At 31.9% G+C, this 24,734-nt stretch overlaps 5 protein-coding genes across 8 annotated transcripts in view; 4 read left to right on the top strand and 1 right to left on the bottom strand.

The window, feature by feature from the left end:
• LOC123694319 (nucleoprotein TPR-like) overlaps positions 1-5,397 on the top strand; it is a 28,374-nt gene extending 22,977 nt beyond the window's left edge. For both annotated transcript variants that reach the window (XM_045639722.1, XM_045639721.1), the window contains exon 14: positions 4,298-5,397. In XM_045639722.1, coding sequence (XP_045495678.1) covers positions 4,298-4,380 — 83 coding nt within the window. In that variant the 3' untranslated portion in view covers positions 4,381-5,397. The remainder of the gene's footprint in view (positions 1-4,297) is intronic.
• Positions 5,398-7,041: 1,644 nt separating this feature from the next.
• Positions 7,042-7,812, bottom strand: LOC123694321 (gamma-aminobutyric acid receptor-associated protein). The gene has a single exon (XM_045639724.1). It carries the CDS (start codon positions 7,668-7,670, stop codon positions 7,317-7,319), a length of 354 nt encoding a protein of 117 aa, XP_045495680.1. The 5' UTR covers positions 7,671-7,812; the 3' UTR covers positions 7,042-7,316.
• A 524-nt stretch (positions 7,813-8,336) lies between these two features.
• Positions 8,337-9,927, top strand: LOC123694320 (transcription elongation factor spt5-like). Its single transcript, XM_045639723.1, has 4 exons — positions 8,337-8,600; positions 8,854-9,090; positions 9,200-9,364; positions 9,668-9,927. The coding sequence occupies exons 1-4, from the start codon at positions 8,484-8,486 to the stop codon at positions 9,803-9,805; spliced, it is 657 nt and encodes a 218-aa protein (XP_045495679.1). The 5' UTR covers positions 8,337-8,483; the 3' UTR covers positions 9,806-9,927.
• Positions 9,928-11,594: 1,667 nt separating this feature from the next.
• LOC123694318 (E3 ubiquitin-protein ligase rnf146) lies at positions 11,595-13,852 on the top strand. Of its 3 annotated transcripts, none has more exons than XM_045639718.1 (6): positions 11,595-11,780; positions 12,017-12,102; positions 12,199-12,349; positions 12,627-12,818; positions 12,895-13,081; positions 13,474-13,852. In XM_045639718.1, the coding sequence occupies exons 2-6, from the start codon at positions 12,037-12,039 to the stop codon at positions 13,529-13,531; spliced, it is 654 nt and encodes a 217-aa protein (XP_045495674.1). In that variant the 5' UTR covers positions 11,595-11,780; positions 12,017-12,036; the 3' UTR covers positions 13,532-13,852. The 3 variants fall into 3 exon arrangements, with proteins under 3 accessions (XP_045495674.1, XP_045495673.1, XP_045495676.1); XM_045639717.1 differs by having other exon boundaries at positions 11,595-11,937; XM_045639720.1 differs by lacking the exon at positions 11,595-11,780 and having other exon boundaries at positions 12,183-12,349.
• Positions 13,853-21,188: 7,336 nt separating this feature from the next.
• Positions 21,189-23,694, top strand: LOC123694317 (2-iminobutanoate/2-iminopropanoate deaminase). Its single transcript, XM_045639716.1, has 3 exons — positions 21,189-21,348; positions 22,478-22,704; positions 23,447-23,694. The coding sequence occupies exons 1-3, from the start codon at positions 21,245-21,247 to the stop codon at positions 23,587-23,589; spliced, it is 474 nt and encodes a 157-aa protein (XP_045495672.1). The 5' UTR covers positions 21,189-21,244; the 3' UTR covers positions 23,590-23,694.
• The last annotated feature ends 1,040 nt before the right edge of the window (positions 23,695-24,734 follow it).

Here is a 24,734-nt window from a genome sequence, read left to right as displayed (position 1 = left end):
GATTACAATCGGGTATTGATACATCAATAAGAGCTATAATAAAAAAAATAACAACGTGTTTTATTACAGAAAGCATTTACTTTATACATTTCCTAATACGATATCGGAATTTTATACAATTCCTAGGAAGATTATACATTTCCTAGGATATGCATGCATTAAATAGTTTTTTAAACAATATTTTACACATTTCCTAAATGGTCTCGGAATTGTACACATTTCCTAGGAATTGTATACAATTCCTTGATTTCATACATTTCCGGTAACACATACATAAAAAAAAACATACCGGCCGAATTGATAACCTCCTCCTTTTTCTGAAGTCGGTTAATTATAAATGCAAAAGTTTGTGAGGATGTGCATGTGTGTGGTTGTTACTCTTTCACGCAAATACTACTGAAACAACAACAATGAACAAATCATTTATTCCAACACAACAATAGCTTTATCTATACTTCTATACTTATACATATTATAAAGCTGAAAAGTTTGTTTATTTGAACGCGCTAATCTCAGGAACTACTAGGCCGATTTGAAAAATTCTTTCGGTGTTAGATAGCCCATTTATCGAGGAAGGCTATTGGCTATAATATATCATAACGCTAAGACCAGCATGAGGAGAGCCACGCGGGTGAGACCGCGGAACTCAGCTATAAAATTTATTTACTATGGAAAATTTTCTATCTTTTCCTTTATAATGGCGTAAAATTGATTAAAATAATATATAGCTGCAACTTATATTTTTAAATATATTAACTACTAGCTTCCGCCCGCGACTCCGTCCGCGCGGGTGTCGGTCTTCGCGTGGATGGTTTATTTCTCCATTTTGAGTAACTCTGACCATGACATCTTATAAATATCTATTGGACCCAAACACGGCTAGGCCTATAATAATACGCAACGTGTGTTCACGGTTCTACAGAACAACGTCTATGGATAAAACTGAAAAATTGAAATTAATTTTTTTCTACGTATTTTTTCAGGATAAAAAGTATCCTATTTTACGCCCAGGATAATAAGGTATAATTATACCAAGTTTCATCGAAATTGAACCGTTAGTTTTCACGTGATGCCTTCACATACAGACAGACAGACAGACAGACAGACAGACAAAAATTTTTTTAATCACATATTTGGGTTTGGTATCGATCCAGTAACACCCCCTGGTATTTATTTTTTCAATATTTTCAATGTACAGAATTGACCCTTCTACAGATTTATTATATGTACTACTCGGTTACATTATCTCTGGACCTGGCGTCGATGACGTCACGTTGCAACGGCGTTCTGGTACAGTGTGCAAAATAAGCATCACAATATTATTTTAATAATTATAAATTACATTTTTTTTTATAACTTGTGTTGTGTTGTGTTGTGATGATGATTATAGAATGATGACAATAAATGAAAGAATGTTGTTTAAGTACAAAAAGTATTTATTTATCTGACAGAAATATTATAAATCATCGTCAGAATATACGATTGGTTCTATGCCAGTCATTGAATCTTCTTCTTCATTGTCGCTATCCCCATCACTTATGTCACTGTCCGAACTTTCTTCCCCTAGGGATATAATAATTTCTCGTACATTATTTTCTTCGAGATGGTCTTTTTCCCAATACTCTCGCTGAAGTCGTTCAATGTGTTTTACTTCCTTTTTCCAGTCGGAAGGTGTAATAGAACTAAGTGCATCTCTTGTCAGTTTTTCTATTTCTTTCTCTGATTGATTAACATTTTTGTCTGCCACCCTTTGTTTCACTAGATTCCAAATGTATTCTATAGGATTTAAATCACAGTGATAGGGTGGCAGACGTACTATTTCTTGACCATGCTCTTGCATCAGTTCATCGACAACATATTTTTTTGGCGGCTTTGTCCTTAAGATAATAGGATACAATTCCTTTTTCGTCATCTTTTCGTCGAAAGGAATGTTATTATCACGCAACCAGTTTTGCATATCAGCTTTTAGAGACGCGCTTGTGGGTGCCTTTATTGATTGCCTTGAGTGGTAAGGCGCATTGTCAATGACAACTATACCGTTCGGCGGTAAGTTAGGTATTAACTTTTCTTTCAGCCATTTTACAAAGTTATCTGTATCCATCTCATGATGATAGTCGCCAGTTGTTTGTTTGCATTTATATAGCAACTCTGCACCCGGAATGAAGCCGTTTTCTCCCCCAGCATGCACAAGAATCCATCTTTGTCCGGGATTAAAATTTTTTTTCACGCTGCTGTCGGTACTGTTTTGCCAACATTTATTTACCGTATAGTGTGAATGGATCCACGTTTCGTCAAGGTAGGTAACAGGTTTTTTATCTGCACCAAGATTATTATTTTCTTTCATTCGGCGCAGGTAGCGAGCCCTCCAAGCGGCAATATCTGGCTTTTGAATAAGCACCGTACGGGCATTTTTGCATTTTTTGAATTTATATCCCAACTGGTCTATTAATATTTTTCTTAAGAAAGATTTTTCGCCCTTAAAATTTAAATCTCTTTTAGCGACTGCCAGGATTTTCTTTAATGTAGGGATTTCTTTTCGGACAGTATAAAAACTGATAATAATATTCCTTATAGCACAGATGTCGAAATTATCAATTTCAATTTTCTTGTTGTATCGCTTTCGCTTCTTACCCGGTGTTGACAATTTTATCTCCCTGCTTGGATTGTCGTTGCTCGTACTTGGGCTAGTACTCGATGAAGCAGTCGGCGGTGCATGACGTGATTCTTTTACCTCCTTTTTTATATTCATCAAAGTTGATTTTGATATTCCAGTTGCAGCACAGGTTCGTTTGACAACTTGATCTACAGGTATGGCGAATTGCTTGTTAGCTTGCTCTAATTCGAAAAATTTCATCACCTTAAGGATTAAATTCCTTGCTTCACTGTGAATAGTTTTTCCCATATTTTTGGAGTAGAAGTGCACGTCAAACTAATAACTAAATAAAGTCCAAACTTAACCGTAAATGTCCAAACGTAACAACAACAACAGTTCAAATATAACAAAAAGTCCAAACGTAACACAAAAATGTTCAAAAATAAAGCAATGATAGCACGAAAATATCAAGACGCGTATCGGCAACGAAATTGCTAACCGTACTGACGCGCCGGGGCGAGCGCGAGGTGGTGAAAGGGGAACGGGGAGGGGCTTCACATTCCAGCGAGGTCCAGAGATAATGTAACCGGGTAGTAAGAATTGACCCTTCTACAGATTTATTATATGTATAGATACTGGGGACAATTTTTTTAAAGGCTAACAATCGCTAATCCATACAATACCCAACATTTCTTGTAAAATTAATTTCATAAAAAACAGATACCTACAATTCAATCTCAGGCTTTAATTATATGTGTTGCATCAAATTACCTGTCATATAAGCTTATATCATACATTGAGGTTTCTACGCTACTTTCTAGCGTTTTAGCCTTTCGTTTTGTCCTACTGATATAATATTATATGCACATGACAATAATGTGTCAATTTAACGTGTCTACCGTTTCGCGGCTACTAACTGCGCTTATTGGTCCATTCAAGGTCTCGACTCTTATGACCTTGCTCCAAAAGTAAACATATTCATTTAACGAAAAGACACAAAGAATCTATTTGTTACCTTACCAAACTTTGAGATATTAACATAATATGTATTATTAAATGCGTTCTTCATCACGTAGAATAAAGTCAATAGTAAGCAAAACGTCTCACTTACCCAAAATTATTTATATTACAGGTTATATTTTACAGACCTTGTCATATGGATAGCAATATCAAATACTTTATGTATATTCTTTAAAATTTAAATTTTTTGTTATCCCAAGGGCAATTAAAAAAACAAAATAATGTTTTCCTGATTGCTTCTCAACTAAATTGTTTTAGATATCGATATAATTCATTCAAATAAGAAAACCAGGAATTTAATTTTAGACTTGTCATGCTATTATATTGATTTTACAATGTTTTTAATTTGATGTCTTCATAATATAATATCTGCTCGTGTAAATCCTAGATAAAAACTAAATAAAATGTAGCCTATACACTCCCAAAAAACGAGGCATTCTATTGGTGAAAGAATTTTTAGAATCGATTCAGTCAATCCAGAAAATACCCACACCACGTCACAAATTTAGAAAATTAACCTCTTTATAGTATTTAGTATAGAAAAATACTAAAAAAATGTTCAAAAATTAAAGAACGTAATATACACAATTCTGTTTATAACACACAATAACAATTATAGATAGGCCAGCATATCTAAAAGTCTGAAACATCATACATAATTACTTTACATGTTTTTATTTTCAGATAGTGAAAGCGGACCCCGCGGCCGGGGAACGCGGCCGAGAGGTCGCCCCTCCCGTAGATCACATGGCTATACAAGGTTCTGAGGGCAAGATGCTCTAAGAACCCTTAAAGACTTTATTTTTTTGTTTGGTATTAGGTACTTTCGTCTTGCTAAACATTCCCAACGCCATTCATGCGTGGGAATCAGTAGATATTTATGATAAAAACTATAATATGATTCGTGTTTGCATGGACTGAATTATTACGGTGAAACTTTATTAAAATTGAGTGATTAACAACAATTATATGTTAACTCCACTACATTATTCATCTGCCGTGAAAAAAACAATAGTATACGAATTAAGGTTATTTTGTTGTAATATATTTATATCCTTTAGCAAGTCGGACTAATATAGTGGTGATAAAGAGCCCAAGTTAATATATTCTCCAGTGTGGAATTAGAAATAAGTCCTTTTCTTTAAATACAAAATTCATTTCTTACATATATGTTTTCATTTCAGTCTTCAAAGATATAAAGATTGGTTGAATTTAAAATTTTTCATAATAGTTATTTTATCTAAAATAATATAATTACGCACTCTTCGCCTCTGTATGTCTCTGGTGACTGACGATTTGTAAAAAAATATTAATTGGGCCAGTTACTCACCACTGTTGTTTATTTTTGTTTTCTTTTAATTCGAGTCATGTCTAGTAGGAAGTATAATAAAAAGTTAAGGGCTAGAAAAGTGTTTGTGACTAATTGATAAGAAAAACTCCGTGAGTTTAAAAATCATATAATTCTTGCAAAGATTATTGCCTATTAATAAGAAACAGTATAGCAGAACATTTGATATGCTTTATATGACTTTACATTGAAAATTGATTCAATAAAGTATATCTATTGTCTTTGCAGTATTATACTACATCAAAATTGATTATTCAAGTGTCTTATTGTTAAATAAATAGCTCGAGATCCATTACTGTTTATAATTTTTTACTTCATCCCGTTTAACTAGTAGTATAGCTAGATTTAAGTAAAATGATAAATATCCAATGAACATTTCCATACTTTATAATTGTATTATTGTTACTTATCTAGAATAATAAAATATATAATATAACAACCGCTTTCAATACACCCATTATTCCCATTTTTTGTGTCGTATAAGATGAAAAGACCGAATTAATGATAATTTGCAACTAAATTTTATTAATTTATAATAACCAGTTGATGTCGCAAAGGAAGATTGTTTTTCCTCTGTGTTCTGTTTCCTCTGTGTGGTCGCACTTTACGCATTGTATACGTTTAAGTAAGTAATATCAATATCTCTTATTAAATTACAAGAAATAGTCTCATAGGTCAAGTGAAATCATAGTTTAACAGTAATTATCAATTTCATTATATACCTATTTTTTCTTCGACTTTTTTATATTAAACGGATGATCACACTCAACAATCAGAATTGAATCAATCAACAAGCAGACAACAAATGACCAAGGATGCTCAATTTTAGATAGTAACTAAAACCAGTGCTTACCGTGGCTTACCCACACATTATCGCTTCGAAAACCTGTTAACGTCGCAATTTACGTAATCGCTTTGGGTACCTATCAAAATAAAGCCTGAAGGTACCTAACTACAAATGTAGCTGCTATAGACACCATAAATGGAGAAATCATGGGATAATACCGTCCTGATCATTATAGTTACTTCATTTATCGTAGGTAATTATATACGCAAATATGAGCAATTTTAAGTTAACCTTCAATGTTCTAATTACAAGGCCACTACTGTTTTCCTGCCTATTTAGCCTTTTAGTCTTTTTTTACATACATTACGTAGGGGTGCAAGACGACGTAAATGAAATACATATTTAGAAGTTAGGCACCACAATTACAAATTTTAGTTATTAAAGACGTGCATAACATTTTAAGTATAAACGTGTGTCCTACTTTGGTACCGATCTACATATTGATCAAAATACGATAATTAGACCTGTTTTTTGCTCACGTTGAACAATGGAAGGATTATAATGATGAATTATCTTATCTAATCCACATGGAAATCATATACCTAGGTAGCCTACGACTATGCTTTCTTTGTCTAGTACTTGTTCCCGGCCATATATAACGGTTTAGCTATTAATAATTATTAGTATGTGTGATCAGTAAAATCTCATACAATACCTAATTGTATTTGAAATCTACCATATTTTACCTACCCACATTACGGGATATAAATTAAGATAAAAAGTTAGGTATAAGGTACCTTCTTGTGGGGAAATCTTCCAAAGATACCCACGGCCCCCGGGGAAGGAGCCGTGGGTTATGTCGGATTCTTACCGACTAAAACCCCACTGTGTTCCGTCGAGCCGCTTTAATGAGGGGGCCGCGGGTATTTGTTAGAATTCTTCCGCAACCAGGTATAAGGTACCTACTCATTTTAGTGTTAAGATTACATTCAATTCGAATAAAATTCGATGCATAATTCGATGTATGTTTATAAATTGGTTCATTAGGTATACCTAGGTACTTATAAAGATATGAAGACACGTTTTTGTTTCGATATCTTATTGAGTTTTACCTACCTACACTGATTATGAAAATATTTAGAATTTACAAATTATTTACAAGCCTTTATTCTTATTATAATTATACCTAGTTTTTTTTAGAAATACGTAGGTATAAATGTGTAAGTAGGTATATAACATTTATAAATTTAATATATAACATTTTGGTTTTGTATAGGTAAATAAAACTCGGAATGGTTTTAGAGTAATTTTTATTTTAATTCAGAAAGTGGTACAATCGCCATAGTACATATAAATTGAAACAGTTGAATATTATCACATTGGTGAATAATATGCTACAACTATAATAACAATGCATATACAAGTCAGTGAGTGAAAATTGCAAAATAAAAATATTTATCACCATAATATAAACATAATACACCAATAGTCTTAAGCCTTAATCCTAATTTCACCATATGGAAAGAATACTACAGATAAAAGTGAATTTATTATTTAAAAGAAAGAATTTAGTATCCATAAACATTTTCATCAGAAAAAGCGATGTACAGGAAAAAATCTTCGTCATGATGTTCTTGGTAGAGCGATCCCATTGTGGCAGATGTGGGTGGAATTACGTTGTTGACAAAGAAAAATAATGCGTCCTCAGGTCGTAAATGAATGCGTTTTCTGATCAAGAAGTAAAATTGGCCCACAGTCAAATCAGATGGTACTAAATATTTCTTCTTGTCGAGATCTCCAAGCCTAGCCTTTGGTGCTTTCTCCACAATTACTGGTACTCTGTCTGGATACTTTCTGCGAATTTTCTCACCTTCCGCCTTCCGTTTTTCAAAGGAATGTTCTTCTTTATATTGAAACTTCATTTTTACTACTTTTCACAATAATTTTCTAAAAATGTAGTCAAACGAGTAAATGCGACTTGTTTTTTGTTTTTGCGTTATTGTTTTATAAATGCAATGACGCAATCAGCTGATATGACAAATAACAACAGACAATGATCGACAAATGGCGTCGCTGCGCGTCGATATTCAATAACAAGCACAGATAACAGAAATAAAGATTATATCACCTTATATATAAATTCATCCACATGTAAATAAGGTTATTAAAATGACTCCTGTCCTGCCGCACTCATAATACATAATGATTAATTTATATTTATTCATGGTTTTGTCCTTAGTTTTGTCATTCATGATAATTTTATGTGTCCGTATTTTATTTGATTATACCTTTTGAATATTTAAATGATGCTTTACTTTTGTGCTAAAAATAAATAACAATTAAATTAATCCAAAGAAAGTATGAGCACATATTGATTATTCATTGAACGACAAATTTATGAATTTTTTTTTAATGGTAACTATTCAATGGCATGCCAAACTTCACAGAACAGTAAAAACAAACTGTTCTGTGCCAAACTTCCTTGTTATCTGTGATTCAAATTTCAAAGCATATCCTATAATCTATATTACTCTCTGAGATATTACTTGCTCTGTGGCTAAGCTCTGTGGCATAGCCAATTGCCAAACTCCAAAGCGAAGCTTGTCGGTGGGAAGCCGAATAATTTTAGAGCGTTGTTTCGCTATAATTATTATAAGGCGTATTGTAAGGCAATAATAACATTTGTCAACATCTTTTAATTAGTTTTATTTTTATAATAAAAAAACCAAAACATCATGCGTAAAAGGAAGTCACTCAAGAAAGGAGATGATGATTCCGAGGGATCTGAACCTGGCGCTGAACCTGAAGAATTCCAAGATTCAGGTGAAGACTGGACGCCGGATGCCGATTCGGTAAAAACATCAAAATTTTGATAAATATGATATAAGTTACCACTAACATGCAAAATAGATTTTACCTTTTGTGCTCTACAGTCGAAAGATAAATTCATTTGTATTTTTAAAGGTTAGGTTGTTTGCGGATAAGGTAATCGTTTGTATGCATTTTTAGCACACAAATTCGTATTGGAATTTGACGTTTTTGAATAAATTTTGAAGTCTTCATTCTATCACATTAAGACTTGGGTGTTTTCTGATTATTCTATAGAATGAACAACCTGCTAGGGCGGGACGAAAGCGTGGAAGACCTCCAATGAATAGCACTAAAAAGAAGCGCAAAAATTCATCATCAGAAGAAAGTGAAGGAGAAGGTGAAGAAGATGAAGAGGGAGAAGATGAGGAAGGAGAACTTGATGAGGAAGAGGGGTCTGATGACGAAAAGAATGGCTCCGATGGGAACAAATCAGATTCAAGTCAATCAAAGGACATACCAAAGCATTTCCATGTATGTAATCAGTTTGTTTGGTAACTGGACTTATTGACTTTAGTATCGCCTCTGTCTCAATAATTATTTTGTATTCTTTTTGTTTATGACAATTTTTTACTTTTTTTAGTCTGGAAACTTCGTTTTATTAAAATCTGATGTAAAATGGGAAGGAGATAAAGTAATTTCAAAACTAGATGAGCTTAATTTGTGGAAAATTGATGGAAAAGCTTTACTACAAAAATTTATTCCGATGGAATCAAATGGAAAAATCCTCCATAAATGCACATGTGTGGTAAGTTGAAATTTTTATACACAAGTTTCAATTACAAAACCAGCAAAAGTTAATAATTTCTTTGCAAATGTTGATAACATATATATAACACTTACACAGTTGCTAATGCTTACGATAACAAAAACATGAAATCCTTGAGAACCATCATTTGTAGGTTAAGAAATTGCTAAAAATATAATAATAAATTAAAGATGTGGTGTGTGCTGAATTAGGTAAAATATATGCAGTTCCTCGTGCTAATAGATAATGAATGAAAATATCATTTTTTTTTTTAAATTATGTTTGACACTTGTTCCTTTTCAGTATTCAGGGTGGAATGTTGACAACCGAGACAATTACTATCCTATAACTGAGATTTTGGACCGTAACCCACGCACAGACTCAAAGGAAATATGTGTAGCGTTAGATCTAAATGATCTTGTAAAAGTAAGGGACAAGTAAAGAGTATTACTCCAATTAGTTAAGTCTAAATGTATGAAATTATTTTTTTTCTTTTGGCACTTCATTCCAGATTACTTTGTGTAATTCATTTTTTAAAATGGGAAATAAATGTTCAATAAACTTGTGTGTCTTGTAACTGTTCCTTACCTAACAAATATGATTACTGGATGATTCTATTACTATGTTAATTGTTATGTTTAAATTATATTACGTAGCTTACATATTTTTAATAATTTAAATGCAGGATTTTTTATTTAATTGTATTAGATATTTATTAGATATTTATTGACCATGACACAATAGATTTTCTATTGTGTCTGTGATTCCGGGGGCTGAGTTATTAAAAAAGAAAACACTAATTATTATCAGACAAAAGGCATTAATAGCTAGTTTGTTCTGTTTTATTTTCCTTAAATCTGTAGCATTTTTTAAAACTGCATACAGCTCAAAACAACACAACAACAAATGGACAAATATTTAAAAGCTTTTTAATTACTCTGGTAAGTTACAACATTTTGATTAGGAGTATCTTAAGTGTAAAGCTAACAGCTTTTATCATAACCAAATGAGTCCTGGAAAATAATCTAGAACTAATTTTTATACACGACATGGTCACATGGACTCAAATATTACAACACAATCAATTTTTGAGGGTAGACGGAAAAAAGTTACTACAAATACCAAGAAGAAAGTAACTTCAAGAGGTCTCCAGCGTCCCAGCGAATCTTACTATAGAGAGAAATCGAGATTTTAACATAATATTACGATTATATTTTCATGCGAGTCTGGCAATAAAACAATATAGAGGGTTGCCTATTTATAGGATGAAAATAATTACAGAAAACATTTGTACCCATTATTCCCAGGAAAATGCAGACTATATGGTTTATACCATATTATTTTACAGTGTCGAACGTTTGGTATTCAAAGATTGACACTTGTTAGTGAATTAAGTGATATCGCCCAAGGACATTCAATTAGTGTTCCCCGCCGGGTCGAAGATTTATTATCTAACAAAGATTATTTCATTCCGTTATATAATTACATTGTTAATACTGTAGAAAAAATTTAATTTCTAATATTGTTTTGAAAAACGATCGAATATATAATATGTATAATTGTATTGTAAACTCAGTAAATAAGTTAAAATATTAATGTTAATTCTGTATCTTATTATAATTATTTTATATTTGTATAATGTATGTTTTATAATATATTGAAATGTATATTACTTTTAAAGATTGCGACTGAAGGACTTGTATCCATGGTTATGAATAAATTATTAAAAAAAAAAAAATAAAGAGGGCTGGATGACGCTCATTCATTCTACGACAATACTGTAAACAATACCCACAAACCTACCACGAAAAGTGGTGACCTACACGTATTTTCCACTTTAACCCAGCCGCTTAACCGCTGATAAGATGTTCTGTTTGCCTCTTTGGCCTTTGCTTTACCAGTCACAGGGTAGACATAAGTTTACATTTTAAAGCCGTTGTTGGAGTTTTCTGAACTACTTATTACAACTTTTTGAATGAATGATGATTATCTCAGAATTGTTTTATGTTTTAAGTGATAAATATTATATCGGTTTGTGAGGCCTTGGGCGTCGGGCGGACCCTTCAGAACCTAGCTTCGGAGCTATGTGTTCGTTTGATGTAAATCCACCTTTACAGGATTGAAGTCAATAAAGTTGATATCTGGCTATACTGATCCAAAATGTCATTTGTCAAAATACGCCAGTCAGTCAGCTGTGAGTTGACACTTGACAGCTCATTAATGATTTGTCTTTGATTTGGAGAATGGAGATCATACTTGCTCTGTGATGGAGATTTATCAAACATAACATAAAAATAATATTGCAAATCGTGATAAACCAATACAGGCTGCCAATGTTATTTAAAATATAAGTGTATAATTAAATAAATAAATTTGAAACTTCATAAAAACGTGATGAAAATGAAATTATAAGTAGGTAGCAGGTAGTATTTCTTGGTAAATGGGAACAAACTAAGCGAGCTTTCAATGTTTCGAAATTAGGTGAATCGTTTGTTTAATTTAAATTCAACTATAAAATAAGAATATTGATTAGTTTAGCAGCCTGTAAAAACACAAAATGGAAAATACACAGGGTACGTAGCCAGTAAAATAAACTTGCAATAATTATAAAAATAATTCATTACGACGCGACGGTTCTTATTTATTTTACAGATCAAGATTGTGCAGTTTGTATGCAGAAATATAATCATCCAGCAAAATTACCCTGTGATCATATTTTTTGTTTTCTTTGTGTGAAGGTAAGTTGTTAAGATGTTGTGTGTTATATTTAAATATAAAATGTATATCTCGCAATGAGTTTGTATTTAATTTAATTAAGTATACTATTTAATTAGGGTGTTATGAGGAGAAATCACAACTGTCCAATGTGCCGCACACCAATTCCTTTAGACTACTTAGATAACCCTGTATTTATTAATGAAATAGAAAATGAACTTGTTGAATTTGAAAATGACAAATACTGGTGGTATTATGAAGGAAGGGATGGTAAGTAATAGCAATTGGTATTATAATAGTTCAGATTTAAATAACCACTAGAATATGAATACTGTTATTAACTATAACTGTATTATTAAGTATTATATTTCTACAATAGAAAAGTTCATTTTTTTTTTTATAATTGAATAAATTTCATTTGATAACTATGGTACTTTTATATTTCATTTACTGAATGCCTCCATTTTTCTTTTTTACTATTATTTCACATAGTTATGTTTGTTAGTTTGTGTTTTTGAATAATTACATTAAAATATATTATTTTAAGGATGGTGGAGTTACGATGAAAGGAGTAATGATGATTTAGAAGCAGATTTCAATGCAGGAAAGACCGAATGTAAACTATTGGTAGCAGGTGCAATTTATTGTGTTGACTTTAATTCAATGATTCAATATCAACTTAATGATCCTGGAAGAAGAAGAAAAGTCAAAAGAGACACAATTAAACATCCGTCTAAAGGTAATAATCTAAGTAAATAAAGAGTTGGTAGATTAATAATGAAAATTTTTAATTATTAATTGATTATATTTTATAGGTATTGCTGGAATAAGAAAAAACATTCCTGCATTAAATTCAAATAACAATAATGATGATATCAGTGAAAATATAAATCAAATTTCACCTACTGACTCTCCGGAAAATGACACAGATGTTGAACACGGTTCTGACACTGTTGTAGCAATACAAGCCAATGATATTGAAGCCATATCTCAAAGTTTGAGGTAAGAAATTATAAACTAAAATAATAAAATAATTTTTGGGTGTGTGTGTTTTAATCTATACTAATATGTATTATAAAACTGAAGAGTTTGTTTGTTTGAATGTGCTAATCATAGGAACTACTGATACGATTTGAAAAATTATTTCAGTGTTAGATAGCCCATTTATTGTGGAAGGCTTTATATCATCATGTTAAGAGCAACAAGAGCAGAGCACTGTGGGTAAAGCCGAGCGGCAAAACCTAGTAATGCATAAATTATAGTTTTCTAATGATAATTTTATTAGGTACCTAATTGTTTGTATTTTTCTGAAACCTGTTAACTTAATTTCTTATCTACATTAGAAGAAAACACATTATTTAACATGGTTTTATACTATATTTATATCTTTTCAGTCTTATCTCAATACAAGGAGCAGAAAATCTTTCGAGCCCTTCGCCAGAAAACACATGATATCTTGTTTTATTGGATATCTTTTTATTTGCCTTTATATTGGAGATCTTCATAGAACTCATCTTATGAGGTTAAGGATGATACATGTAAAAAATATTTTATTGAATATGTAAGAAATTGAATTATTTATAAATATTATTTACAAAACACATGCTGCAAAAAAGAATGTTTGTCCTCACATATAAAAATTTAATATCTAGTGAAACCTTGCAAAATTTCAATAATATTCTAGATATATTTTGTAACCAGTGTTCAAATCAAAGAGGTAGTATAAGTCGTGTCAAGTAAAAAGAATGCTGACAGTTAAGCTGCTCATTGGCGATTTATGCCCGGTTCCTATATTTGAAAAACGATCCGTTTTAGTTACGAATAGGGTAATTGCGCCAGTTCGCGTCCACTTAGTGCAGTTGGAAAGTCTGAAGGAGAAAATAAAAATGTTCCAGAACAAATTTCAACGCAAAATTTATGTAACGTGTTCATTACATAGTCTATTTTAAGATTTACTTTCAATTGTGTTGGAAATATCATGTGGTTTTTATTTATCTAGACAAATAGCAGAATTTGGCGTTTTACCCAGTTCGCGTCCAAAAATGCCTTTTTGCGTCCACCCGTGGACCAGTTCGCGTCCACCAGCTTAGAAAAGGAATTAAGAATGTATTGGGTGATATTTTATCAGATAAATGCAAATAAAAATTAGATTTTAATAAATTATTTATTTACGAATACAGTTATTTAATATAAACCGGCCAAATGCGAGTGGGACTCGCATACCGAGGGTTCCGTATTAACCTGTCTTTTTTTATATGTTTTAACTGTAAATGATTATTTTTTCAATGTTTCCCTTATTTGTGCTATAAGACGTTGCTTCGCACCAAACTTCAAGTGTCTGTGTTCACGTAAAGTACCCTGTAGGTTTTGATTCCCTTGCGAATGTCGAAATTTGCGAAAATTGGCAGCATAAACGGCTGTATCTTTTGATTGCTTTGGCTTATAAGTTTGATTTTTTCACTGCTTCAAGGGACCGTAGACTTGAGTATTCAAAATAAATTTCAGCTTTATACCTCTACGCGTTACTGAGAAAAAGGGTCTTGACAGAAAGACAGACCGGCAGACGGACATACAGACGGACGGATATCAAAGTGATCCTACAAGGATTCCGGTTTTTCCTTTCTAGGTTCGGAACTTCGGAACCCTAAAATCAACATTATTATTAATATAATTCACTGTGTAAGGAAACTGGAAAAACTTAATTATATTTATCTTCTCATCATTATTAGAACCAAAAATTAACAAAAAACAAAGTTACGTTATGTAAATAAATAATAATCAGTTCTATTAAGATTACCTACCTACCCTATTTTTTAGTTTCTAAAGAATTAAATTTCTCTTTTGTATATTATTTTCTTAACCACAGACTCTCATTCTAAAAATACTAGTCTCATTCTTAGAATACCCATTTTAAAATGAAAAAATAGCATAAAAATTTGCTAATTTGAATGAAAATTTAAATTATCAACTTGTGGTCTTAGTCAAAAATTTACAATCTATTTTAAATTACATATTTTAACAAACAATTCATTGCTACGTAATGAAAAACAATGTGGACGCAATATGTTCTATTGTTATGCACTACAGGTATAGTTTGCGCCCACCGTGGACGCAAAATGGAAGTTGTACAAATTCGGTGTAGTAATTCGCGTCCACCTTATTTTAGCTATTAATTGTAAAAGAAATAAGCTTATTTATAATCCATACTATTCCATGTTTTGTTAGCAAAGCAAAGAAACAGTTACATATTCAAAAATTCACATTTAACAATAAGATGCTTACCGTCAAACGCGACCCTGCGCACTATTTTTTTCTCAAAATCCCGCGCGTTTTAGCTCTCTCGTTTAATAGCCAAAATTAAATATTTTTTTTAAATAGGATAGGCGGTGCGCAGGCATATTTTGATTATGTGTGCATGTCTCTTATACATTGAGGTATTATCGGAAATTTTTCTTATTACAATTTTACATAAAGTATACTTATTTTCGTGAATTTTCTAAAAGATATCCGCAAAATGGACGCGAATAGGCAGGTGGACGCGAACAGGCGCAATGACCCTAGTAGTATAATTAACCAAGCGTAAGCGAAAATCGTTCCTATAAAAAACGTCTCGTCAAGCAACTTACCGACGGCTTCCTACTGACGGATGGGAGGGTTACTATTAACGAACGGTAAGCATATTGTATGGAGAAGACAGTTTATCGCGTTCCTATAAATATTTTTAATGTCATTATGCTGTCAAAGTTACTATTCGTATAGCATTTTGTTTACCCGTCGATTTCGGCCGGTTAAATTCTTACTATTTCATTGTTTCCGCTTCAATATCGAAATGTGGAGTTCAGATAGTGATAGAGAAGTGTTTAATATTATATCGAATTTCGGAAGAAGATAGTGGGCGTGAAAGAGTATATATTATAGAGAAGGAGTGGATTTTTTTGCGACCCTGGATTCTCACGAATTTCAATTGAGATTTCGACTTGATAAAGAATCTGTTGAACAATTACTTCTTGAAATTTATCCAGACGTACGAATAAAAGGAGCCAGGTTAGTTTAATGGAGGCATTAATATTATACCAAACACGTCTAACCTTATTACATACCTAATTTATGTTCTCATTTCAGGAATCATGGGGTATCTCCATAACATCAATTACTGTTGACGCTGAGGTTCTATGCTTTAGGCACAATATCGATATCAGTGGCAGACCTATTTCCCTTGGTCACGGCATCACGCGTGAACGGGTGGACCGATTTCGATAATTATTTTTTTATAATGTTCCTTGAAGTACGAGGATGGTTATTATGGAAAGAAAACATAAACATGTACCAAGGGCGAAGCCGGGGCGGACCACTAGTATATATATGTGTCTATGTTTGCAATGTAGAAATCAATTTTTTAAACATTGTATTGTAAATAATAAAAAATAAATAAAAGTACATAATAAAATGGAATAAAAGTTTTATTTCTTTATAACTATGTTTAATTTTACATAGTAATATGTAACTACATAATATATGTCAAAGAACTGTCCTGTGATTCTTACGCGACAACCCTCCATCGATTATCATCTTCTATATTATATTCCTTAACGCTGTAATAGGCTCTCTGAACTAAATACATTTTTTACATAAGATTTACATTTAGCACTAACAAATTCTTTTTCTACCGTGTGTCTAGATATATTGCTTAATAATATACAAAAATTAATTAGTTAATGTGTGTTCAGTATTTCAAGGGCGAAGCCGGGGCGGACCACTAGTATATTTATATGTATGTCTATGTTTGCAATGTAGAAATCAATTTTTTAAACATTGTATTGTAAATAATAAAAAATAAATAAAAGTACATAATAAAATGGAATAAAAGTTTTATTTCTTTATTACAGTTTAATTTTACATAGTAATATGTAACTACATAATATATGCCAAAGAACTGTCCTGTGATTCTTACACGACAACCCTCCATCGATTATCATCTTCTATATTATATTCCTTAACGCTGTAATAGGCTCTCTGAACTAAATACATTTTTTACATAAGATTTACATTTAGCACTACCTAACAAATTCTTTTTCTACCGTATGTCTAGATATATTGCTTAATAATATACAAAAATTAATTAGTTATTGTGTGTTCAGTATTTCAATTATTGTGTGTTCAGTATTTCAATTATTTCTTCATAATATTTGTCCATCATCCTTATTATGTTTGAATTTTTTGGCTGAAAATAAAAAGTTTTCCTGGTAGGTATTTGACCAATTTTTGCATTAAATGTGTTGGTCAACGAAGTCCAACATTCATCCTTTAATTTATTCGTAGAAGCATTAGTCTCCTTACTGGTTAGGTAAAATAATTGAGCAATCTCGTCTTTACTCATAGCCTTCGATTTCTGTAACAGAAATGTATGTTTGACTTTAAAAGTGTCCGAAGCAAAAAGTAAGCGGCAGACGATTTTAAAGAAGAAATATAAAGGCGTACTTACCGGCGTAATATCCATTTTTAATAAATATATAAAGAGTGGTCGTTGTATTGTTATTCTTTAATTATAAAACTTGACAATGAATCATCAATCAACAATGAATGACAATAATTTGACAACTGACAAGCAAGGCACGCGTGCGCGAGAAAAACGTTCCGTTTTTGCTTTCTGTGTAACGCATTAGGTTGTTTAGAAGGAAAATTATCACGCAGATGTCTACAAATATATAGTTCTTTAGTATTAGTTCTTTATTAATAAGAAACTTTATTCTTAAAGTTTATAATTCGGCTGTATATTTAACTTATTTTGTCCTGAATTTTGTGTTATTTTAATTTCAATTTGGCTTATAACGAAACGCACATCTGTGAGTGAAGAGGGCTCGGTATTTTTATGACCAACGGATGTCCGTCGATAGCACGTCAAGAAATAAATTGTGGAACGGTAATAACGACTCGTAGTTAGTTCTAGAAAAACGGATAGTAGCTTTGATACTATGACGATCCGTTGAATATAGGAACCGGGCATTATCGGTCTATTTGGTGTTATGAGGTGGTATAAGAATAACAAATAGGTAGTTGCGAAGCCACGATTCGCGAGCCTAGTTCAAAAATAAAATAATCGGCACATAGCTTTCGTGCAAAACTCGATCCATGCGCAAACACACCCCATCACTATCATCCAGCGTTCTTTTTACGTGACGCGTACTATAATAGGCATCATAATATTATTTAGAGTCTAGTGATTGATCACTAGACTCTAAATAATATTATTAATTAGATATTGTAATTTTTATATTTGAATAAATGTTATTGGAAAATAAGTTTTTCATTTCAACCTTTGCCTTTAGTTTTTATTAACTTATGACAATTGCAATGTTATTGGGACAGCTCTGATTTCAGCCATTTATTTTCAAGGAGTATTATGTATTAGGTACACATATAAAAATATGTGATTTAAATTTAAGATATAGTCCATTTCTTGTGAAAATTTTTCATTCTCTAATTTACTGCTTTAACCAACCTTTATTCAATTCTGCTTTAATTCCTTTAACTCTTGAATAACCTTAAATCTGTCTAAGATTAGGTACTATAGGATTTTGTTAATCTTATGTTAATATGATAAAAAAACGAAAGGTATAAGAAAGGAAAAGGTGAAAAATAAAAATGCAACTTAGGAAAATTATGCAACATTGGACTAATAATATTGGGGAGATGGAGTAATAAGTGTAGATTGGAATTTGGATAAATTTTAAAATAAAGAATATAATTATTGTAAAGTATAAACTATAAACACACTTGCTTAAATGCTAATCTGTATGATATACCTAAATTTTACTCACTTTTTAAAGGAGATAAAGGAAACAGTATCTATAATGGAAACTAAATTTAATTAAACTAATTTATCAATGTTGTATATATTTCAATGTCTACCATGGCCGCACTTTACTCTGACTTGCGTGTGTTAATATCCAAGTGTTGTGTGGCTTGGGTGCCCGCAGGACTTGTTTATGACGTGGGTGTTCTTTACACATATTGTACAAGCGTTCTTGTCTATACACTAAGTAACAGGACCGGCATCTCCTTTGTACTCTTCCCTTGACTTTCAAAGTACAGACAGGATTTATAATAGGTAATTGTACTTGTAACAATTTCGCACTATTCAAGGTATTGTGGGCAATACTGTAATTTGTAGCCATTGTATTTCCCAGGGCCTTGCTGATACCCGATACAGACTTAGCCAAAGTAAATAATCTCTGCAACATCTTTAAAAGAAGAAAAAAAAAAGATTAAAATTGCTTTGTACATAATATGCATTAGTTGATAAATGAATATATGTATTGAAACGAAGGAATTTAACAAAATTATAAAAGTTGATAAAATACGCACACTTGATAATAGAAGTCAAATGTCTTTATTTAAAAAAATATAATTTACAAATTTGTAAATAACCTCATGAGTTATTCGCAATGGTTATTCCGGTTATTCCAAAGAGTAAAGTAATTTAAGGGTTATTCGTATTCATTGGCCATTGACATTTGATATATAAGTTGACATTTACAAATGTTTGACACTGACAATACGACTTTTTTTTTTATTCATTACTAGACTATTCAGCTTCTAGGTTTTTGAACATTTTGATTTGACCTATATACAAAGTACCTGCAATAATTAGTGAACTGAATATGGAGGATAATAATAATGGAGTACATATACAAAAATAACTAAAAACATTGTACCACTTCTCTTAAAAACTGAAATCCTGTAATCTACAAATAATCGCAATAACGAAAAAATACGTTGGTGCAACCCAGTGCAACCCATTTCGCAGTCACTGTAAAAGTCACCGTTAACTGTTAATGTTAAATTTGACATTAATATTATCTAGGTACTAGCTATGCCGCGCGGTTTCACCCGCATTTCTCCGCTCCTGTTGGTCTTAGGGTGATGATATATTATAGCCTTTATCCTTCCTCGAAAAAAATGGGCTATATACAAAATCTATCTATCACCGGAAGAATTTTTCAAATCGGACCAGTAGTTCCTGAGATAAGCGCGTTCAAACAAACAAACAAATAAACTCTTCAGCTTTATAATATATATATGTATTAGTATAGATAACTAAAATATGGTGCACCAAGCCCTAAAGTCGGTCGGGAATAGCGACCCTGATAAAATATGGATTTTTTTTAATGTCTAAGAGTTGGTTAATCTTCCCATATTTCATGAAGAAATTCTAATTTATTAATTATTTAATTCATGTACCTACATAACGTCAATATTGACAATTTGAATTAACACTTTCTTTCTTCATCTATTCTTATCGATACTGATTTTCCTCCGTATATTATTAAACAGACTTCTGTTGATGCTGTTATGAGGGCAATCATATTCATAACGTCGAATGCTACTGATACTGATCTTATCAGTCGCATTATGATCATTCGTAACTTGGTAGAATTATATTCGTCACTAGCTGTGCCGCGCGGTTTCACCCGCATTGCTCCACTCGTGTTGGTCTTAGCGTGATGATATATAGCCTTCCTCGATAAATGGGCTATCCAACACCGAAAGAATTTTTCAAATCGAACCTGTAGTTCCTGAGATTAGCGCGTTCAAACAAACAAACAAACAAACTCTTCAGCTTTATAATACTAGTATAGATTACCCATATTATTCCAAAGCTAAGCACTTTCTTTATAACACTCTATAACACTATATTCTTTAGTCCTTATCAGCCTGTCGCCATCATAATAATATATCGCTGCCAGATGTGCATGCAGCAACCTATGTGCTTGATGATACGTACTTCGTCAGAACTTAGGACTTTATCGATTATTTGGTAGGTAATGTTTAAGGCTCTGTTAATAACTTATAGACAAGGCACAAGACAAGGTCATATTCACATAAATCCTCTTACGAAAATATTGACACATTATGATAATATGCAAATATAAACATCAATCATCGTTATATCGTTATCATACTCAGAATGAACCCCATTTTGTAAAATTTTAAAATCAAAATTGTTAATTGATGTTGAATTTGAGTTAACGATAAAACTTATCTGGATCCGTCAAGTAAATTATTATCTGAAAAGAGGTTTGATCTTTTGACCTTAGCATTTAACACTGATTGAAGAATACAGAATTATTTAGTGCCAGGAGGAAAACAGACGTGTGGGCCACAATGAATTCATCCAACAATGAGGCAGTGCCGGGTTGTAATACACATAGAGTAACTAAGACTATTGTTACCTCACCTGAAATTTATAAGCCCGTTGGACCTTACAGGTAGGTTATTGTAAATGAATTCCGATCTATAAATTTATGTTTTCAATGTCTATCGATTTTGTATTGGAATTTTGGTTAAATTATCATATCTTTTAAATTTTATTTCAATCTAAGGTGTCAAATCGAAGTAATGATAATGCTAATTTATGTGGACTTAGAACATACGAAATATTAGCTACACTCTACAGTGTTTCCATATTTTATGGTTTCAACACAAAAAAAAAAAACAATTAATGTCTAAAATTTTAAGTACCTACCTATGTAGGTACTAAGATGTTATGAAATATTGTTTTATAGACATTATTTTAATTGATATATTGTGAGAAAACGTGGATATACCTACCTGTTAAGACCTATACAAATTTTGAAATTTCTGAAGTATGTAATATGTATGTTAATGTACCACACATAATAACACTTTTAAAATAAAACCATGTGACCTTTATAAATCCACTTAAGTTATAATTCTCGACAAGCATTTGTAAATAAAACACATTTACATCTAATTTATTATGCGTTACTGACGTTTCTTTAACGTTAGTCTGCATGCATTAATTAAATTAAAAGGCACTTCATTACCTTCATTTAGAAAATTCTTGATAAGGTAAATGACTATGTAGGTAGTTACTTGAAAATTGAAATAGATTTCAAATTTATTGTAATTTTTCTCTTTTTCGAATAGGTATATGTCACGATAATTCTTTCGAAAAAGTGTAGTACATAATTATTAACTACATATACTATACATAGACACGGTTGTCTGAGGTAGCAAAGCTAAAACAATATACATATACATATATAAAAAGAAAAATACAGTTGACTCGAGAAACTCATCCTTTTTAAGTCGGTTAAAAAGCTGCTTCGTTGCTCCTGTTCTTACTTTTTAGCATGTTCGATTGCAGATCAAAATGTCTTGATGTAAGAGAGTGTTGGAATAGTTAGTGGAAATCGACAAAACTTTGCATCCTTCGCAGCTTGTCTCAATTGAGATTGGCTGCTGGTAGCGAATTGCGAAATAATTTTAGGAAGATTATTGATATCTACTAAGATATCTACTAGGTACTATAAGTATACCTACCCTTAAGTTAAACTACTAGTTAGTAGTTTAAAAAAAAAATTATATTTTCAGTCAAGCAATATTGGCCGATAAAACGCTATATGTATCTGGCGTGTTAGGTATGGACCCTCAAGCCCAGTTGGTGTGTGGAGGCGCTGAAGCACAAGCTAAGCAGGCGTTGGATAATCTCAAGCACATCCTTGAAGCTGGGGGCTCGTCACTGGCTGGCGTCATAAAGACTACGATTTTACTCCTCAATATGGACGACTTTCAAGCGGTTAATCAAGTCTATGCACAATGTAAGTATTATAGTTATGTAGTTATTGCTTACTAATTATTATTATTAGGTATAACTAAATATATATATATCCTGATGGTGATCTGAATACCAAAAATCCATTCAACTGATTCTGAACTATTCTTTGTTATTTTGCATTTCAACCTATGACAAGAAAATTGATAATCTTAAAATTACGTTTATAACTACCCATTTATAGTAGAGCCATTTTAATAGGCAACATTTGACAGTTCAACAAAATTCAACAACGTAACCTAGTAACGACGACATAGAATAACATGATATTTCGTTTTGTTAGAACTGCACATTTGCTTAACTTTTTTCAATTACGATTACGTATTTATATTAATAATGACCGATAGAAGTTATTTTAAGATTTCATTTTACTGATAAACCATCCTAAACATAATAAACAATTTCTGAATTGAAGAACTGACGTCGCTACAATTTTGTGTCAATAAACCTTTTTTCTTTTTAAATACTAGAGACGTTACTCATAAAATCGAAATCTGACATCTAGAATCGAATGCATTGATTACTTGTGAATAAAAATCATCATAAATTAATAAATTCGATTGACAAATGTTTCAAATCCGTATCGATTAATACACTTTAATCGATGTTTTTAAGCAGGTTACCTCTCTTCGAAGATAAAATTGATAGACGTCAAATGTTGCCTATTAAATTGGCTCGACTATAGCAGTATATTCTTTACTAAAATTACAATTATTTGCATGTTATAGATTTTCCAAAAGACTGTCCAGCGCGAGCTACATATCAAGTCGCAAAATTGCCGCTCGGAGCTGCTGTCGAAATCGAAGCGATTGCCCTCAGCGGAGACCTCGTTATTGCTGAAGCAGGGCCCTGTCCGTGTGCCCGTATTTAAAATTGAATAACATATATACCGATATTATCGGTTATATCCAATAATATCCTCCATCGACACCGATGTTGTTAGATTGTCAACCAAATAAAAAATTTGTAATTAACATTTTTTTTGTTTGTTTTCAGTTTTTTAAGCAATTCTTATAAGATTTTCTGTCATTATGCGATATCGGTATGATAGGTATATTGAATGTAAGGTCATTTAAAGATATCTCTTCAGTTCAACGAGTTCGTCAGTTCGGATTTTATTATGTAGGTAGGTACCTAACTTATCTATAAAATTTTTGTTGGCATGAAAAGGAAGTGATTAAATGGCAAAAAAGTAATAATGTGTGACTTATTTCCTTATGAATTAGGTATCTATTACCTATACTTAGTAATTTATCTATACTAATTTTATAAAGCTGAAGAGTTTGTTTGTTTGTGGACAATGGACATGGGGTCAACTACAACTATGTACCTAGGTAGCTATGCAGTTTAAAAATAAATTTGTAGCTATCCGTACAAAGGTGTTGCTGTGGTAGTGACAACATATATAGATAATATCATCTATCAATTACCACGGTATCTCTATTTTTATGTCATAAAAATAAAGATACCTATTTTACGAAATATAAAATAAAAAAATATAAATATTTAACGTTAATGTATAACCACAGACTAATAATAATATACTAAGTATGTATAACTAACTAGTTAACTAGTAAGTAGTAAAACTGATACCTGCCGCAGAATTCCACCATCGTTCTGCCCGACACAAGGCAAAGTTTCATGCTCACCACTTAGATCTTTGGCGTACCTACGAGTACAGTGCGTTTTTCTCGTAACTTTTTGCCACGCACTATCAAATTATGGAATAGCCTCCCCGCAGCGACGTTTCCTAATGGCTACAACTTGAGTGTCTTCAAGAAGAGAGTGTAGGTACTTACTTACCTCCATCTCAAAAAGTCGGCAACGCACTTGCAGAAACCCCTGTAGATGAATATGGGCGGTGGACTCGCTTACGATTAGGCGCTCCACAAGCCCGTTTGCCCACTCTAATATAAAAAAAAGAAAAAGTAAAAACTTTCATCCTCCATTTTAGCGTTTTTATCAAAATTCTTTATTATAGCATCATAATCATAGACATGTCATATTTCTTTAGTA

Source organism: Colias croceus, chromosome 9, assembly GCF_905220415.1.
Source record: "Colias croceus chromosome 9, ilColCroc2.1".
Lineage (NCBI taxonomy): Eukaryota > Metazoa > Arthropoda > Insecta > Lepidoptera > Pieridae > Colias > Colias croceus.
Note: the sequence above shows the minus strand (reverse complement) of the source record. Positions and strands in the feature narration are given on the sequence as shown.

Bases quoted from the DNA above. Each gene is read 5' to 3' on its own strand.
- LOC123694317 (XM_045639716.1), top strand. From the start codon at position 21,245: ATGAATTCATCCAACAATGAGGCAGTGCCGGGTTGTAATACACATAGA. The intron at 21,349-22,477 runs GTAGGTTATTGT...TTATATTTTCAG, and splicing joins AAGCCCGTTGGACCTTACAG to TCAAGCAATATTGGCCGATA. The intron at 22,705-23,446 runs GTAAGTATTATA...TGCATGTTATAG, and splicing joins TAATCAAGTCTATGCACAAT to ATTTTCCAAAAGACTGTCCA.
- LOC123694320 (XM_045639723.1), top strand. From the start codon at position 8,484: ATGCGTAAAAGGAAGTCACTCAAGAAAGGAGATGATGATTCCGAGGGA. The intron at 8,601-8,853 runs GTAAAAACATCA...ATTATTCTATAG, and splicing joins GGACGCCGGATGCCGATTCG to AATGAACAACCTGCTAGGGC. The intron at 9,091-9,199 runs GTATGTAATCAG...TACTTTTTTTAG, and splicing joins ACATACCAAAGCATTTCCAT to TCTGGAAACTTCGTTTTATT.
- LOC123694321 (XM_045639724.1), bottom strand. From the start codon at position 7,670: ATGAAGTTTCAATATAAAGAAGAACATTCCTTTGAAAAACGGAAGGCG.
- LOC123694318 (XM_045639717.1), top strand. The intron at 12,103-12,198 runs GTAAGTTGTTAA...CTATTTAATTAG, and splicing joins TTTGTTTTCTTTGTGTGAAG to GGTGTTATGAGGAGAAATCA. The intron at 12,819-12,894 runs GTAATAATCTAA...TATATTTTATAG, and splicing joins AATTAAACATCCGTCTAAAG to GTATTGCTGGAATAAGAAAA.